This window comes from Magnolia sinica, chromosome 9 (genome assembly GCF_029962835.1).
Source record: "Magnolia sinica isolate HGM2019 chromosome 9, MsV1, whole genome shotgun sequence".
NCBI lineage: Eukaryota > Viridiplantae > Streptophyta > Magnoliopsida > Magnoliales > Magnoliaceae > Magnolia > Magnolia sinica.
In genome coordinates, this window is record NC_080581.1 from 1436505 (window position 1) to 1455277 (window position 18773).

An 18773-nucleotide genomic window follows, 5' to 3' on the forward strand; every position below is an offset into this window, starting at 1 on the left:
ATGTCATTCCCAATCTCGAGTTGGGATTAACATGGCCATCTTAATTAGTACAACTTAAGGTCACTAGCCAAGCAAGCCAAAGATCGAAATTCTTTTTCCAATATATCTTCTTAAGATACTCACCGTCATCGCTCTATTCTCGAACTTCCCCTGTATATTGTTAGAAATGATCCTTAAACTGAAAGATTTGACCATAGGAGCCCTCGTCCAAGACTAAATGAATTGATGTCAGGCCGATCATGCTAGTTCCGACCCGTTTAGGGGTTATTAGGTAAGCACAAACGAAATTTTACTAAAAATAGAGAGAAAGGAGGAAAAATCAGATTTTCGATCCTAACCGGGAAGAATCATATGAAACCAATAGGCCCATTACGTAGATCAGCTCCTCCTATCCCAAAATCATATATGGTACCTCTCGGGGAGCCGCACCAGCATCCCGAAAAGGGGGTTCAAAGTGGACCCTGCCAATCGGCGTGGCCACCCCGCCAGCGGCGTGCTCGCCCCGCCACACGTCTAGCGGAGTGCGTGGCCCCCACCGAACCGGCGTGGTCACCCCGCCGGGCCACCTTCTTGGCCCTACTTGTAAAATTTTTGAAATTTGGGTGGGTCATACTGCCTTGTACACTTAAGGGACCCTCTCTCTCTCTCATACCCCACAAAACCTCAAATCTCTCAACTCCCTTCCTATTTCCCTTCCTTCAACAACTCAACCCTCTTCAAAAAAAAAAAAAAAACCCATCACCAACAACCTCCAACTTCTACATCTCCTCTCAACACTCCTTCAATCCCTTCATTTATTTCATCCCCCAACCTCAAACCCTTCTTGAAAACTCATTCCCACAACTCTTTACCTCCTCAATCCCATCACCACATTCCATCTCTCCACCCCATCTTCTTCCACTTCACCAACCTCCACTCTAATCTCTCATTCATTCATTTACTCCAAACCCCATTTATCAACTCCCATCCCCAACACCATCTCAAATTCCATTCTCAAATATAACCTTAAAAAAACCCCATCCTCAAACCCATTTATTCAAGTTCATTTCTCCTTCAAATTCATACCCAACCCACATTCATCTATCCATCCACAAATCCATCCTCAAAACCCAAGCTACAACCGATTCTAAAGACCCATTCCCCTTTTCCTAGTGTGATGGCATTCTTTGCCACCATTGTCTCATCTTCACCATTCCGGTGATCATTTTCCTCATAGGAAAGAAAAGGGCAGCTCCTGAGGGAGCGGGGCCGAGCCAAGAGCGACGAAGAAAGGCGAAGGCCGATCCGAAGGGAAGGGCAAGCTCAGAGGTCCGATCCAAGAGGCGGAATGACTCCCAAAGAGATGAAGCGCTCGTTGCAGATCTGGAAAATTTTCGCTTGCGTCAAGTCCCCTTTGAAGCCTCCGTGGAAGAACATTTGCTAGGTAACCACCCCTTACTCGACCAGCTTATGAAGAAGGATTGGGGCCCTATGTTTTATGGAAACGAGAAGGCCGATGTGGGGCAGGCCAGGGCATTCTACACTTGAATTAGAAACCCCAAATTCGAGCCCCTGGGATTTGACATATTAGTACGTGGTGAAAACATCCACTTGGGGGTTGAAGAATTTGTTGAATTTATGAGAGTGTCATTAGGGGAGGTGCAAATCGATGAGAAAGAATTGAAATCGGGTCAAGCCCGTGATGTGCGTACTCGCCTCTTGTGTGGTCAAGCTGCCCAATGGACGCGGGATGTCCGCCTGTACGCAATGTCCCTGGCCTCCGAATTTCAGATACTCCACCACATTGCAACCCACAATATATACCCGAGGCTGAAGAACCGCAATGAATGTTCTCGTTACATGGTGGAGTTCTTGTATCAGGTGGGCCTGGGAGCAAATGTGTGCGCTCCTAGTACCGTGCTCTACCAAATTGTGAAGGCCGCAAGCTCAGTACAGAAGGACGTGGCTCTCCCATTTGGCCGACTGGCCTGCTACATAGCTAGAAAGTATGGGATAGGTGGATCGGATGTGGACCCCGTACCAACGAAAATCCTGGGGGACAAGCTACTAAACTCTATGAGAGTGAGACCCAAACAAAAACAGGCCCACATAGACCAATATGGGGATCCTGTTGAAGGAGAAGAGGATAGTGACGGAAGTGATGAGTATGAGAGCGAGGATGAAGCCGAAGAGGCGGTAAGAGTCGATGAGATCGACAGAGCTGGCAGGGAGCCACTTACCACCCCAGACATACGTGAGCGCTTGGATGCGCTTAAGACAGAGGTGATAGAGATCAAGGAAACCCAAGCAAGGAACCAAGCGAAGCAAGAGAAATGAAAAAAGAAGATGTACCGAGCCATAAAGGCCCTGATCTGCTGCAGCAAAGGGGAAGAAGTACTCCCGCTTTCGCCCGACTCAGACGAGTAGCAGCACCACCTTACTGCCAATTAGTAGTTTGCTCTAAGTTATTTAGAATTAATTCTATGTACTGAAGACTGCTTAGGACTTCTGCTTAACTAGCTTGTATTTCCTTTTCGCTTAGTATATCTAGTAATCTGTGTAATCCATGTTGCAGCATGTAACTGGCCATGTTAATAACATTTTGAAATTAATGCTAATGTATGGATCTTCATGAAGTTCTACTCGCTAGAATGTGCTTGCCTAGTATACGCGGTGTTCTAGTAACTAACACTCAAAAAAAATTTGTCTGTCCAGGAAATGCCTCCGCGACCGGAGGGTGGATACGTCCTCCTTCTTCACGGCGGCTTAGTCGAGAGGGACCTCCTCCCTGACGATCCGCAAGGCCCCCTAGGCGGGAATGGATCCCAGAATACAGGTAGCACTACCCAAGAGGCGGCCCCGAGTGCTCCGCCACCGCAGGCCGCGGCATCTGTACCTCCTCCGCCACCGGTTATGGATCGAGTAGACCAGATGTTGCTTCTCATGCAATAGCAGCAACAGATGATGGTCACTAATATGCAACAACAACAGCAGATGATGGCCACTATGATGGGGGCCATGGCCCAGAACATGGGTATGCCGCAACCGGCGCAACCCGGTCTAACCGCACCCGCAAACAACGTGAGCAACCTATTTGAGCGGTTCCAGCGGTACAGACCGCCTACGTTCGCAGGCACCCACCGCCCCGAGGAAGCGGAGTACTGGCTCAATCGAGTCACCAAACTGCTTAGGCCTCTCCATTGTACCGAGGCAGAGAGCGTTGAGCTCCTTTCCTACCTCTTTGAGAAGGAGGCAGACTTGTGGTGGGAAAGCATTCTCCGCTCCATCCCGGAGGACTATGTATGGACGTGGAAGGCGTCCGAGGCCTGCTTCAACGAAAAGTACCTCCCTCAGACGTACCAACATGAGAGGAAAAATGAATTCCTCCACCTCCAACAAGGGGGCATGACAGTAGCGCAATACGAAAACTGATTCACAGAATTGTCGCGCTATGCTTCCGAGATGATCGCCAGCGAGGCGATTAAGATGAGGTGATTTTCGGCAGAGCTAAGAAGCGGTATCTGCTCCAACATGTGTTGTCCCAGCATCAGGATATATGCCGAGCTCGTAGAGATGTCGACATGGGCACAGCAAGATGAAGAGCGTGTCGCACGGGTCTGCTCGCAGTTAGGGCCACGGAACAGGATGGAGGGCCCGTCCTCTTCCCTTGTAGGAAAAAGGCCGCGCCTTAACTCTCCTCCCCGACTGGCCGCCACACTGGCCCCTTCTGCACGACTTGTCCAGACATGTAGCTACTGTAAGAGGGCAGGGCACTCTGAGCCATATTGCTTCACGAGGATGAGGGACTTCGGTTTCACACCGCCGCAGCGCAACTTTAGGCCTCCGCAGCAGACCTTGCAGATTTCGCCCCTACGGGCAATGAGGCCTAACCAGTAGTTTCGTCATCCACCACCACCTCAGGTTAGACCGCCACAATGACCACAGCAGGCTCGAGTGCATGCCTTAGCGGTGGAAGGCCAAGATGTGGCAGTCCCTACTCCTACGGTCTTTGAGGTGACGACCCACATTCAAGGTACTCCCATATTCCTTTTGGTGGACACCAGGTCCACTGCTTCTCTTATATCTCATGCAACTGTCAAGCATCTGGGGCTACGCCCTAGCCCCTTCGTGGGGGTAAAGATCATTGCAGCCGCCGGTACTTTCTCAGAAGCGACGAAGATATGCTATGATTGCCCCATCGACTTGGGATGCAAGGTGGCACACGTGGATTTGATAGTGACCAAAATCTTCCATTATGACGTCATCCTGGGCATGGACTAGTTGACAGTGATGAAAGCAGAAATCGGTTGTGATACAAAGACAGTGAAGATACATAAGGACGACTGCACTTCCCTCACATTTTCGGTCCAGGTCAGCTACGAACGCAGGATTTTGTGTTATGCTTCATTGGAGGACGGATATACTGGACCCTCGATAACGGACACACCCGTGGTCCAAGATTTTTGGGACGTATTTAAAAACATACCTGGACTACCGCCTCGACGTGAGATAGACTTCACGATTGATCTGGTTCCTGGAGCCAAGCCCATCTCCTTGCCTACTTACCGCATGCCCCCATGTGAGATGGAAGAACTGTGGACTCAAATCGATAATTTGCTAGAGTCAGGCTTCATCCGGCCCAGCGTGTCGCCATGGGGAGCTCGGTCCTATTTGTAAAGAAGAAGGACGGCTCTTTACAACTATGTGTGGATTACAGAAGACTGAACTAAGTGACGGATCGAAACAAATACCTGTTGCCCAGAATCGACGATTTATTCGACTAGTTGAGGGGTGCTCAATATTTCTCAAAGATCGATTTACAATCAGGGTACCATCAGCTGCGAGTTAGGGACGAGGATATACAGAAAACGGCCTTTATAACCTGTTTTGGCCATTACGAGTTCCTTGTTATGTCGTTTGGGCTCACTAATGCCCCAGCGGTCTTCATGGACCTCATGAACTGAATCCTTAGGCCATTCTTATACCGATTCGTCATCATGTTTATCGACAACATATTGATTTATTCGAAGAGCCGTGAAGAGCATGGAGAACATTTAAGGACAGTCTTCGAAACTCTAGAGAAAAATCGACTGTTTACGCAATTTAGGAAATTCGCTATCTGGAAGGAGGAGGTCAAATTTCTGAGTCATGTAGTGTCTAAGGAAGGGATATCTATGGATCTCGCCAAGGTGGCGGCGGTACAAGGTTGAAAGCAACAGAAGTCGGTTACAGAAGTGCGAAGTTTTCTTGGTCCTGCAGGCTATTACCGCAGATTCATTAAAGACTTTTCGAAGATAGCCCGACCGCTATCCCAGCTAACTCGGAAGGACCTCAAATTTGTCTGGAATGAAAAGGCGGAGGCGGCCTTCCAAGAGTTGAAAGAAAAACTGACGTCGGCACCTGTGCTTGTGCTACCCGAGCAAGGGGTCAAGTACACCGCCTATACTGACGCCTCTCATGTGGGCTTGGGTTGTGTACTCATGCAAAATGACAGGGCAATTGCGTATGCGTCTCGACAGTTAAGGAAGCATGAGGAGAACTACCCTACACATGACCTCGAGCTTGCGGCGGTAGTTTTCGCATTGAAGTTATGGAGGCACTATCTTTATGGTGAGGAGTTTGAGTTCTTCTCTGATCATAAGAGCCTCAAATACATCTTCACCCAGAAGGACCTGAATCTGAGACAGCGTCGCTGGATGGAGACGTTGAAAGACTTCGAGTTCGATGTCTCATATCATCCTGGCAAGGCCAACTTGGTGGCAGACGCCTTGAGTTGCAAAAAGACAATTGAATTTGCGGCCTCGCTAATGGTGAGAGAGTGAGACATGGTGGAGTTCGTTCGGGACTTCGACATGAAGCTAACGGTAGAGAAACCATACGAGTTCATAGCCCACATTCAAGCCCAGCCAATGATTGACAGTAAAATCATTGAAGCCCAAGAGGGCGATGAGCTATTGAAGAAAATGAGGGAAGGGGTAAAGAACGATGGGAAGTCCGAATGGAGAGTCGGCACCGATGGGGGATTGTGGTACCAAGGCCGCCTTTGTGTTCCAAACCTTCAGGGACTACGAGAAGAAGATCTAAATGCCGCTCACAACTCCAAGTTGGCGATGCATCCTGGTAATACAAAGATGTACCGGGATCTAAAGCGAACCTATTGGTGGGGCAACATGAATAAGGAAATAACGGAATATGTATCCTGATGCCTCACCTGTCAACAAGTTAAGGCTGAACATCGCCGACTACCGGGCCTGTTGCAGCCCATGCCTATAGCAGAATGGAAGTGGGATTTCATATCTATGGACTTCATTGCCGGGTTACCCAGGACTATAAAGGAGCACGACTCGATATAGGTGATTGTGGACAAGCTAACCAAATCAGCCCACTTCCTGCCGATCAAGACTTTTAGCTCCGCCGATAACTTGGCTAAGGTGTATATCAAGGAGATAGCGCAGCTCCATGGCGTCCCATTGGAGATTGTGTCAGACTGGGATACTCGATTCACGTCGATCTTCTAGACCCGCATTCAAGAAGCTATGGGAGTGAAACTAAAGTTTAACACCGCCTTCCACCCGCAAACAGATGAGCAAACCGAACGGGTGAACTAAATTTATAACATCCTTGATTTTCACTGTTTTGGATTTCCAAAAATCCATCAATTTTTATTTTTTATTTTATTTAATTAACTTATAACATCACTTAATGACCATTAGCACTCAATGATAATTTAAATACGGGTGGAACTAGTAAAGAACCGCACCAGTCCGATTAATCAGCCGTAGGAAGCCAATGAATCCGCCCAATCACTTGAATATTAGGTGTAGTGTAACGTCCCACCCAACCAGAACAGTGTCCTGGGGCGTCCACGTAGGATTTACCACAGGACCGTTCGTTTAAGCCACTCGTAGTGAGGTATCACAAATAAATTAGACTAAGATTAGCCCAATTGAATAAGTCAGATGGATCCTGATAGATCCTGGTGCAGGCCTCCAAGCCAGATGGCCGTTAACACCTAGCGACAGCCCGTGCGGGCTATACCGTGACACAGGAATGTCAGAAAATTATAAAAATCTAGAGGAGCATAGGTCTCACTGGGCTCAGGGACCATCGCGGACCACGGACCCAGTGGACACCTAGAAGTGGAATCTGGCACTTGCCAGATACGCCCCACCAATGCCAAAATTGGAATTTGGCTCGTGTAAATAAAACTGAAATGTAAGACACTTCAGCCGTCAGATTTCTTCATAATTTACGATGAGGGTCTAATGTATTTTTCTAAGCCCGTCCACAAACTCTAGGACCCGATCATGGCACGGTGACCGTTGATCGCGAATCAGACCCGTGCAACCAAACCCCATATCCGATCGTCCCCAAATTTTGCATGGCCCTTCATCGGGCCATGAAGCACCTATCCTATAAGTTTCATGGCCAGAGGGCCACCAGAACTACCCCGATTCTCCAAACAAACTCTAGACCGCTCGTTGGTGGGCCACTAGTTCCAAAACTATAGAATAATGTCCATCTTACTAGGCTTGACGCCCATCGCGTGAGTCGAACCGGGGTACTGTCCAGAACCGCTTAACTTAAGCCGAAGGATGAGTGCATGAGAAGTGCAAATACCCTAAAGGAATGAGTTGGAACTTAAGTGAATTAAGTAGTCCACTTTTATGCAAAGTTGAGGATTTCGGACCTTCGGTTTACGACCAAACTTCACACGTGGAGTGAGGATATTTCTCTACTCATATCCGTATAGCCGCGGCCCCGATCGATAGTCGGTGACCGTTGAACTGAATTCTGATCATACCCGTCGATCGACGCATCCAAATGACAGGTCGTTCGTGTCTACATGTAGATCATCACTAGGGTCAATTATCCAACGGTGGGTGTCGACTCCTACACACCGTAATAGCCCCAAAATGGTAGAAAAATACCCCCTAGGGCTAGTATGGTAAAAATCCATCCCTTAGGGCCATTTACACCAAACCTGACATTATATAAAGGCCCTATTTGGGCACCCCCTCTCTCTATACGAATTTTTCCTAGAGAGGAAAGAGAGAAGAGAGAAAAGGGAGAGGAAGAAAGGAAGAAGAGAGAAAGGGAGAGTGAAGAAGGGAGAGGAAGTGGGTCATAACTAAGGTGGGGTCCAAGGGAGTTCAATCTTGCACCTCCCCACCTCTTCTTCAAGGAAGAACCCTCCACCACAACCACACATTCACCCCGTTGATCGTCTAGGTAAAAGCCCTCATCACTTTTCTTGAAAACCTTGAGTTGAGGAAGGATTTGCTTGAAACTCTAACATGCGAATGGTTGCTTTAGGGATTCCGGTCGTCCGACCCCAAAAACCCTCATTCCTAGGTCGTTTTTCAAGCCTCCAACGATCCAAAGGTGCGGACTATTATCCTTAAGTGGCCTAACACCAATTATAGTTGGAGTTTAATGATTTTGTTTGCTTGGTATGTTGTATGGAAGAATCTAGAGGAACCTAGGAATGGTATGTTGTTGGATTGTATGGAATGGCATGTTCAGTTCTCCTTGATGTTAAATCTTGCTTCTCATGATCTAGTGTATGGATGATCACATGCTCATGTTTGTTTGATTTTCTTTTCTCTCATATGTGTTGCTTCCTAGTGTGTATGATTCATTGTTCTTGTGTAATTGATCCCTTGAGGTATAGGAAGTGCTTGACTTCCTCCCAAATCCACACCACTCATATGCACCTTATACATGTTGTTGTAGTTTGCTTGCTAGGAGTGTTAGAATCAGATGTTGAGATGTATGTGAACATGATACTGTATGCTAGATGATATTCTTGATGGTTGGCATGTTAAGAGTCATTCTCAAATCCTTGGATTGGTTAGGAAACTTGAGGAGAGACGGTAGCCCCATTGGTAGGGCTACCCAAGTCTAAACCCATGGATTTGGGCGGGTGCGCGTGGACGGCAGTAGTTTGACTACATGGGCCTCTTGTGTTCGATGTTGTCCGTCACGTGCTCGCCTGACTCATGCGGTTTAGCCTATTTACTATCCAACCCTGGTTGTTAACCTTGTTTGCTCACATATGTATGGAAACTGGAACACCCTACTACCGTTGTAGCCCATCGATACCGGATGGAATATTGATCCATAGTCTCGTGAGTCGGGCATGGTGGAATGGGATACTGTGTCCGAGCTGTCAGCCTATGCTGGGGTGACGCGCCTCCCCGTACTGACCGCGAGCGACCCCACATTCAGCACCCCCCATGTGCTTGAAGTCGGGGATGGGGGAAACCCGACGGGATCAAGGATGGCGGGGTCTCGGCCTCACACATTGGGGGGTCTTGGCCTCGCAACTAGTTCAGGGCATTTAATACGTGGGGTGTATCAAATTTTCAAATCTGCTGGATGAATGGACTTAACTAAGAACCCGGTTAACATCATCATTGCATGGCATTAGTTAGGTTGGCGACTCGGCAGTCGAGGTCGCACTGAGGGAGTGTTGCCATTGGCGATCGTTAGATGTTGTCGCACGAGGGAGCGTTGTGGTGAGGGCATACATCATATCATCCTGCATGCATGCACATTAACAAGACTAGATAGATATTTATGATTGATTGTTTTTCATTAAATTCTTATTATAATTGATGCTTGTTACAACTTATGGCGAATAGTACCCACTGAGTTGATCACTCACTCCCACTTTGGGACGGTGTTTTAAAACACCAACCAGACTCGTTCATAGATGCAGGTGATACATATTTCGTGGAGCCTGGTGATGCGAGCCTCGATGAGGAGGACGAGTTCTCTTACTTTCAGCTGATGGATGGTTCCCCGTCGGCTTAATAGATAGGATTTGAATCGCTGAGTTGTGGACTCAGCCCTATTCTTTTGGGCATGATACTCCTTTTGTGATTTTGCTGGGCAACGCCTGATGCGACCCTTTTTATATCCTTTTGGACATGTATATAATGATCTATTTTTCATTTCAGCAGACTAGTTGTGATCGTGCTTCATGTTTCAAGTAATTCCATGCTGCGTCTTTAAACCTGGATTAATCGCCTATTAATGAAAACCGATTATAAGTGACCCCGGGAATTTGGGAGTCGAGCGTATGTACGACCCCCGATTTTCAGGGCATTACAAGATTTTGGAAGACATGTTGCGTGCTTGTGTTCTTAACTTCCAGGAGAGTTGGGATGATTGCCTCCCATATGCCGAGTTCGCCTACAACAATAGCTTCCAAGTTAGCATCGGTATGGGACCTTACGAGGCCTTGTATAGGCGTCCATGCCGAGCCTCGCATTGTTGGGAGGAAATTGGCGAGAAGAGTTTGCTAGGACCGGATCTGGTGCGGATCACGACCGAAAAGATTGGAATTATCCGGCGCCGCCTCTTGACGGCTCAAAGCAGGCAAAAAAGCTATGCCGACACAAGGCGAAGGGACTTGGAATTTGAAGCTGGGGACCACGTATTTCTCAAGATCTCCCTAATGAAGGGCGTTTTGCGTTTTGGCAAGAAGGGAAAGCTCGCGCCACGATTCATCGGGCCATTCCAGATTTTGGACCGTGTGGGTGCGGTTGCCTATCGCTTGGCCCTACCCACGCCTCTAGCCGGAGTGCATAACGTCTTCCATGTATCCATGTTGAAGAAATACGTCCCCGATCCTTTGCATATCGTCAGGTGGGAACATGTGGAACTTAAGAAAAATGCCACATACATTCTTCAGCCCACTCGAATACTTGATAGGAAGGAGCAGGTTCTACGCAACAAGGTCATCCCGTTGGTCAAGGTGCTATGGACCCATCACGATGAAGAAGAGGCCACTTGGGAGACGAAAGCAGAAGTCCGCAAGCATTACCCAACCTTGCTTTAGCAATACGAACATGTACAAATTTCGAGGACGAAATTTATTTGTAAGGGGGGTAGATTATAACAACCCGTCCAACCAGTACAGTGTCCTGGGGTGTCCACGTAAGATTTTTTGGAGGACTGATCATTTAAACCATGCGCGGTGAAATACCACAAGCAAATCAACCTAGTATTAGCCCATTAGAATAAACCGGTCGGGTAATGACAGGGCCCGGTGTGGGCTGCAGAGCCAGATGGCTCATTTGCCCTTAGCGACAGCCCGTATGGGCTACACCGTGACACAGGAAGGTCAGAAAATTCTAAAAATAAAGGGAACCATAAATCTCGATGGGCTTGTACACCATTGCGGACCACGGACCCAGTAGACACCTAGAAGTGGGATCTGACACTGACAAAATGCACCCCACCAATGCTAAGACCGAAATCTGTCGCTTACAAATGAAACCGAGATATCAAGCTATCCAACCGTCGGATCTCTTCCACATTTACGGTGAAGGTCTAATGAATTTTCCTACACCTGTCCACCAACTCTGGGACCCGATCGTAGAGCGGTGACCGTCCATCACAAATCGGACCCGTACTACCAAACCCCAGACCCGATCGTCCCTAAAATTTGTATGGCCCTTCATCGGGCCATGGAGCAACTATCGTATGAATTTCATAGCCAGAGGGTCATCAGAACCACTCCAATCACCAGAATGGACCCCACAGGGCCATTTAAAGATCGGAACCATTGACTCAAACCCCATAACCGTTCGTCCGTTTGTTCCCAAATTTTACATGGCCCCTAATTGGGTCATAGGGCACCTACCCACAAAATTTGGTGGCCAAAGGAGTGTTAGGGCTACTCCAACTCCAAAGGTGAGTCCTAGTAGGCTATTTTGAGAATTTGAGGAAACTTAAGGCCAAAGGGCCTAAGTCTAGGGAATAAACCTTAACTCTCATAACTCTCTCTCAATTGCTACAACCACCAAGAGAGAAGGAGAGTGAAGGAGAGTAAAGAAGAGAAAGTGAGAAGGAGGTAGAGCAAGGTGGACCCTAGATCGAGGTGGGGGCTAAGGATGCCGATCTTGCATCTCCCTATCCTTCTTCCAAAGGGAAAACCCGACACTACAACCCCAAGGATCGTCCGTTGATTGTTTAGGTAAGATCTTTCATCCATTTTTGCTTGAAACCCTTGTGTAGAGGAGAGACTTACATGAGATTCTAACATACAATGTATGCTTTAGGGATTCTGGCAATTCGATCCTAAAAATCTACGCTCCTAGGTCGTTCCCAAGCCTTCAACGAATCTGAAGGTGTGGACTATTACTCTTAGGTGGCCTAGCACCAATTATAGTAGGAGTTTAATGATTTTGTTTGTTTGGAATGTTGTATTAAAGAATCTAGAGGAAACCTAGGAATGACATGTCGTTGGAATTGTATGGATTTGCATGCTTGGTGCTCATTTGATGATTGATTTGCCTCTCACATGATTTGGTATATGGATGATTTCATGCTCATGTTTGGTTGATTTCCCTCATATATGTTTGCTTCCTAGTGTGTAGGATCCATTGCTCATATGTATTTGATCCCTTCAGGCGTAGGAAGCGCTTAACTTCCTCCCTAATCCACACTACTCACTTGCACCATATTCATGATATTGTAGCTTGCTCAATAGGAGTATTTGAATCATATGCTGCGATATAGGTGAACATGATACTGTTATGCTTGTCGATAACCTTGATGTTGGTATATAATGATCCGTTCTCAAACCCTTGGGTTGGTTAGGAACTATGAGGAGAGACAGTAGCCTCATTGGTAGGGCTACCCTAAGGCTAAACCCGCGGATTTGGGCGAGTGTGCATGGGCGGCAGTAGTTCGACTACATGGGCCTCTTGCGCTCGATGTCGTCCGTCGCGCGCTCACTTGACTCGTGCGGTCTAGCCTACTCACTGGTCAATCTTGATTGTTAACCATGTTTGCTCACACTTGTATGGAACCTGGGACACCGTACAACCGTTGTAGCTCATCAATAACCCACTTGTAATTGGTCCACAGTCTCGTGAGCCTGGCATGGTGGAATGAGACACTGTGTCCGAGCTGTCGGCCTATGCTGGGGTACCGCGCCTCCCCATAGTGACCGCGAGCGATCCCTTTCTCTCGACACTCCTCATGTGCTTGAAGTCGGGGATGAGGAACCCGACGGGATCACGGACCGCGGGGTCTCGACCTCACGCATTGGGGGGCCTTGGCCTCGCAACCCGTTTAGGGCGTTAATACGTGGGGTGTACCAAATTCCCCAATCAGCTGGATGAATGGACCTAACTAATAACTCGGCTAACACGATCGCATTGCATCGCACTAGTTAGGGTGGCGACTCGGCAGTCGAGGTCGCACTGAGGGAGTGTTGTCATTTGCGATCATTAGATGAAGTCGTTCGAGGGAGCGTTGTGGTGAGGGCATGCATCATATCATCCTGCATGCATGCGCACTAATAAAATTAATTAGACATTTATGCTTGATTGCTTTTCATTGAGATCATATTATCATTGATGCCTGTGATAACTTAAGATTAATAGCACCCACTGAGTTGATCACTCACTCCTACTTTGGGACGGTGTTTTAAAACACCAACCAGACCCGTTTATAGATGCAGGTGACTCAGGATTGGAGGAGCCGGGCTAGGCGAGCGTCGACAAGGAGGGCGAGCTATCTTTTTTCCAGTTGATGGACGGCTCTCCATCGGCTTGATGGGCAGGATCGGGATTGCTGGGCTGTGGGCTCAGCCATATTATTTTTGGACAGTATTCTTTTGTTGTTTTGGTTGGGCAACGCTTGTGCGACCCATTTATATTTTGGACCTGTATATATGATAGATCTCCTTCATCTCAGTAGACTTGTGTGGTTATGTTCATGTTTCAGAAAACTCCAGGCTGCACAAATTAAACCGGATTAAATGCTCATTAATGAAAGTTGGTTATAAGTGACTCTCCGGAACTCGAGAGTTGAGCTCATGTGCGACCCCCGAATTCCAAGGCATTACAGAAATAAAGGCTATGCGTGACCTACCATGATAACCATGTGACAACCACTTGTTATACCTGATTGAGAAGACATTACCAATGTCGTATCACGGTCTAAGGATGCTAAGTCTTCCGCACCCCCATACTTTTAGGAGAATTTTCATTAGGATTAGGATTTTCTCTCATATGGGAGTAAGAGGATCAAGACATATTTGTTGAAAAGAGGGGCCGGAGAAGCTTATCCATCACACTTTTCTCCTCTTGGTCTCTTCACCGTAGGTTTTTATATCTGAATTGACAATCGTGTATACGGACCACAGTTCAAACATCCCGCCCCAAACTTATTTGTAAATGTCATAACTATAACAGGGTTCACTGAATCGCTCGATCTAAATAATCTAAATAATTCAATGGTTATATCTAAACCAATGATCATGTTTAACCCACCTAATAGAGTCTTACACCACTCACATTTATTAAGCCACTGTAAACATGTTAGGACATTAGTATAAAACTATGAAAAATATAAAATTTGAGTGAGCCACGACATTAAAAAAAAGTTGCAGTAAGTCAACCAAAACCAAAACAAGTGAGCACCCTTGAGCAAACCAGCATGTAGTTGCTCTCTCTCTCTCTGGTAAGGATTAAAAATGGTTTTGACAACCAATTCATTTTTAAGTGGTGGGCCAAACAGGCCCTTGGAATTTTATTTTATATTTTATTTGAAAGACTTTTGTTGCATGGACTACAAACACCTGGCCCATGACATCAATGGTGCCTTCACCACTGAAAAATGAACCCCACTTATACAAACCGAAAGTGCAATGGTACCTCTAGACCTAAGCATTCTATATTACCTTTGTGATGATATCCCCTAAAAATTTAGGTAGGTTATCATATCATTTGTATCATCATCCTCTCTACTACCAGCTGTGGACAACCAAACAATAAGGCTATACTAATATCCCCTCCTTAAAATCACCTAATGCATTGCTCCTTTGTCTTTTTTGGGGGGCTGCCCGTAGCTTTGGGTGCCCTTGTAAGGGGCACTTTGCATGATTGTTGCAATGTTTCCTCCCATGTAGCCTGTCTTTGCTATTTTAGTTAGAGGAAATCCGACCAAATTTAGAGGAGAGAAATACTCTGATACTCTAGCACAGTGTGATGGATGATACATCTATGCTTAAAAATTACCCAGAAATTGCATGTGTGGGACACATGTAATTTAATTTAAACCGTCCAAATTATGGGTCCCAGTTTTGATGTTTCATGATCCAAAAATTATTCCTGTTCGATTATCTGACTGTTGGATTGGTGGAAAGCTCTTGGACGGTTGAAATTGTAAGAAGTTAGAATTGTTCAACTAATCTGATGTTTGGGATGTAATTAAGTTAACAAACGATCTGATTTTGGGGTAGTAAGTTAACGACAGTAGGTTCCACAATTTAGATGGTTTAATTTGAGTTAAGGTAGGCGACGTGTACAATTTACGAGTGCCAGTGTATCAGACTTCCCTACGGCCAGAGTATATATTAAATTACTTCCTTTAATGGGATTGTAGCTGTTGGATCTGAGGTCATATCTCGGTGATCCAAACCGTTTATTCGGTGGGGCTCACCGTGGATAGGGATACCCATAAAAAAAACCACTTCAATTTAAACGTTTTCTTCGGGATATGTACTTTCTTCTTTAACCGTTGTTTTGTTGACCATTGATAGGACTTCCAATCTCGAAGATTTTGCTCTGTATCACCCATTCACGGTGTGGATCGTCGCATAAACGGTTTGGATAATTCCAATCCAACAGCTATAGCTCCGACCTAGACCCTAGTAAAAGGCACCTCATGTACAAATAACCTCTGTGCTAGCCAAGAGACACGTGCGAAATCCAAACCATCCATCAGGTGGGTCTGACCATGTAGACGTTCCTGACCAAAAATCAATACACTCGGCTAGTGGGCCCCGATGTTAGAAACAGGTAGGTAGCGGGTTTGAAATCTTCTGCAAGTCTCACAGCCCTATTTTATTTGGGGTTAACAGCGGCCCACCTGTCTAATCAAACGGCCTGAATCTAGTGTCAGAGCGTCTACATCGTGGGGCCCCTCTGATGGATGGATTGGATCTCGCACGCACGCGAAATGCTAGCACGAGTGTAACGTTCACGTGAGCTGTACCTTATGCAGGCGTGTGGGCTTCACGTAAGAACCCTTTATGACACTGTCTTTTGTGGGGGCCACCGTCTGTCCCCAAAAGGGTGGGCCCCACCTGTGGTTAGAGACACGCCAATGAGAGGTTGGCCATGCGTGTTGACCGACTCAAAGGTAAGCCGTCGCCATCCGTCTCGACGTGCTTGATTGGGACCGCACACGCAGGCGCTTTCCAGACGACACGTGGGCCCCACAAACATTGGACGGATGAGATGGCGACAAGCGTGACGTGGACAAACGTGTGGATCGGCCCTGTGATGAGGAGGCTACTTGCCCAAAGTAGGGATACGCTTTTCTTTTCTTTTCCACTTTAAAACTAGCCCCGTTCCTCTGCAGACTGCAATGTCTGTAGAAAAAGCTTATTCTACAACTATGTTTGTAGGGCCCAACGTTATGTATATCCTAAATCCACACCGTCCATAAAGGGATACCCCTCAATTTACTTACATCTACCATAAATTTTTCTGATCCAAAACGCTAGTGGATCACACCACAAGGAATAGTTCGGATGTAGATGTTCGCCGTTAACAATTTTCAGATGGTATGTGGGGACCAATTTATTTTATTTATGAAATCTAATCCATTAATTAGATTAATCCCACTAGGATTAACGGTAAAATTTTAAAAATCAGTCCATTACGAATTTCAGGTGGGTCCCAACACCTAATTTTATAGGATTTGGGCATGACTTTACATAGTATCATCCTCCAGAGATTTCGGTTCGTCTGATATTTGGAATCCAACGATAAAATGTGAATTTTCACATGGTGGTCGGTGTGGATGTCGTGAAAAATTCATGGTGGCTACACACACCTCGTCGTAGAATAAGCTTATTCTACAAACGCTGCAGAGGAACTGGCCTCTTGAAACTGACAAAAATATCTCTACAGCATCAAATAAGGGAGATGATACGGAAAATGGCACTCTCACCTGTCTACGTTACACGTATGTATGTTATCCATCAATCTGAACTGTCCAATTAGTCGGCCTCATTATAGATGGACGATGTCTAAAAATTGTACGTCTCAGAAGACCACATCTACCACTTATCTTTACTCTCCCACACTTAATACTAACCATTCACTGTTTTCCTTCCCACCGTAGATTTGAAGGCCGGTGTCTAGAAGGTTAGGATCGTCCGGCCCGTGTGTATCTCATCCTTAGTGGGTCCCACTAGATGGACAATCTTGATTTAATCACAACCCTCCCACGTGTGAACCGTTGCTGTATTTTCTTCGGTAAGCATCATGCGATCCAGCCCATTGAAAGAAATATAGGATTTTTTGGCTTTGGTATACCAACGGCTTAGATCAATGAACCAGGGGTCCCACTATTTAGATCCTTTGGATTAAAAATCAGGCTATTTTATAAGTCAGTTGGGTCAGAGAGTACAAAACAGATGTAAGGCTAGAAAAATGGTTGGGACCGTCGATTTGTTTTGTACATTGTGGCTCACCTTACTTGTTAAACGGTCTGATTTTTTAGGAAAAAGATCTAATCATTGAGTTCCACCTCATGGAAAGCTCGGATCCTTTACACGTGTGCCATATCGGAAAGTGTGCCTGGGTTTGGATGATCCTGGCTACGCACGGGTGCATGGACAAAAAGGGGAAGATCACGCATATGCAAGATTGAAGACTCTGATCTATCATCAGGTGAACCACATCCGGTAAAGCTGACAAGATTTTCAGGTGGGCCACACTTGTACAAAAAATGAATGGTTAAGATGAATCGAGCACCTAAACGGTGGAGATCGCATGATGAGCGGCTCCGATCTGGCATAATCGTTACACGTGCCAGATGCCTGTGAGAAAGTGGGGCCCACAGAGATGCCCATGAGGAACCACTCAGTCCATCAGTTTCTCAGTATCACAATAGGACCGAATTCCAAAACTCAGGTGGGCCACATGACTGGAAACACTGATAACGGAAATCTGGACCGTTGAAACCTTCATGGAGCCGCCCGTAATGTTTATATGCCATCCAAACGGTTCACAAGGTTAGTATCACTGGGATAAACTGTAGGAACAAATATCAGCCGGATCTCAAACTTCCATGGCCCCCACATTGGTTGCAATGGTGGGCGTTTAATCACCACTATTTCATATGTAGTGGTCCAGCAGAGTTTCTCAATTTCCTGATTTTTGTGTTCCTGCTCTATTATGAGCTCTAGAAAGTGATGGACAGATTGGATTTATCACAGGAATCTCAGTGGGCCCCACGTAGGAGCACAGGCAATTCGCATTCCAATTTCTGAAGTTTAGGACAAAACTCTACAGTGGTACACTGACGTAACATAGTACGTATGCCACTGAACCTCATGCACAAAGCTCTAGTTACCGATCTGTCCATCTAGGTGGTCCACGTGGGCCCAAGTAAGAGGTGACACGTGTCACTGATGATGGCCGACAATATGATCTTGGGACGAGAGAAAGGTTCTCATTCATGATCTATTACCATCAATAAAAGAAAAGCTGGATCCCTTTGTGCAAAGAGAATAATTCCTTTAGGCCTGACCTTTTATAAAGTGGTAGGAGGAGCACAAAAGTAGAAGATCCTGCACGGACAAATTACCATAATGCCCTCGGGTGATCTCGACCGTTGATCTGATGGATTTAATAGCAAACGTCAGAATTATGGGGCAATAATCTTTGTACTGAGAATGTATCACATGATCAATGGCCAGAATCTTTCTAAATGGTGCAAGGCAAGAAATCCTGTGATGGTCCAGCACTAAT

The 18773-nt window shown here is 46.4% G+C and overlaps 3 protein-coding genes across 3 annotated transcripts; all 3 read left to right on the forward strand.

Moving 5' to 3' along the window:
- The first annotated feature begins 2943 nt into the window (after window positions 1–2943).
- Window positions 2944–3411, forward strand: LOC131256269 (uncharacterized). The gene has a single exon (XM_058257255.1). The coding sequence runs from the start codon at window positions 2944–2946 to the stop codon at window positions 3409–3411; it is 468 nt and encodes a 155-aa protein (XP_058113238.1).
- Window positions 3412–3552: 141 nt separating this feature from the next.
- LOC131256270 (uncharacterized) lies at window positions 3553–4656 on the forward strand. Its single transcript, XM_058257256.1, has 3 exons — window positions 3553–3872; window positions 4044–4194; window positions 4261–4656. The coding sequence occupies exons 1-3, from the start codon at window positions 3553–3555 to the stop codon at window positions 4654–4656; spliced, it is 867 nt and encodes a 288-aa protein (XP_058113239.1).
- Window positions 4657–5804: 1148 nt separating this feature from the next.
- LOC131256271 (uncharacterized) lies at window positions 5805–10828 on the forward strand. The gene is made up of 3 exons (XM_058257257.1): window positions 5805–6026; window positions 10142–10522; window positions 10604–10828. Exons 1-3 carry the CDS (start codon window positions 5805–5807, stop codon window positions 10826–10828), a joined length of 828 nt encoding a protein of 275 aa, XP_058113240.1.
- The last annotated feature ends 7945 nt before the right edge of the window (window positions 10829–18773 follow it).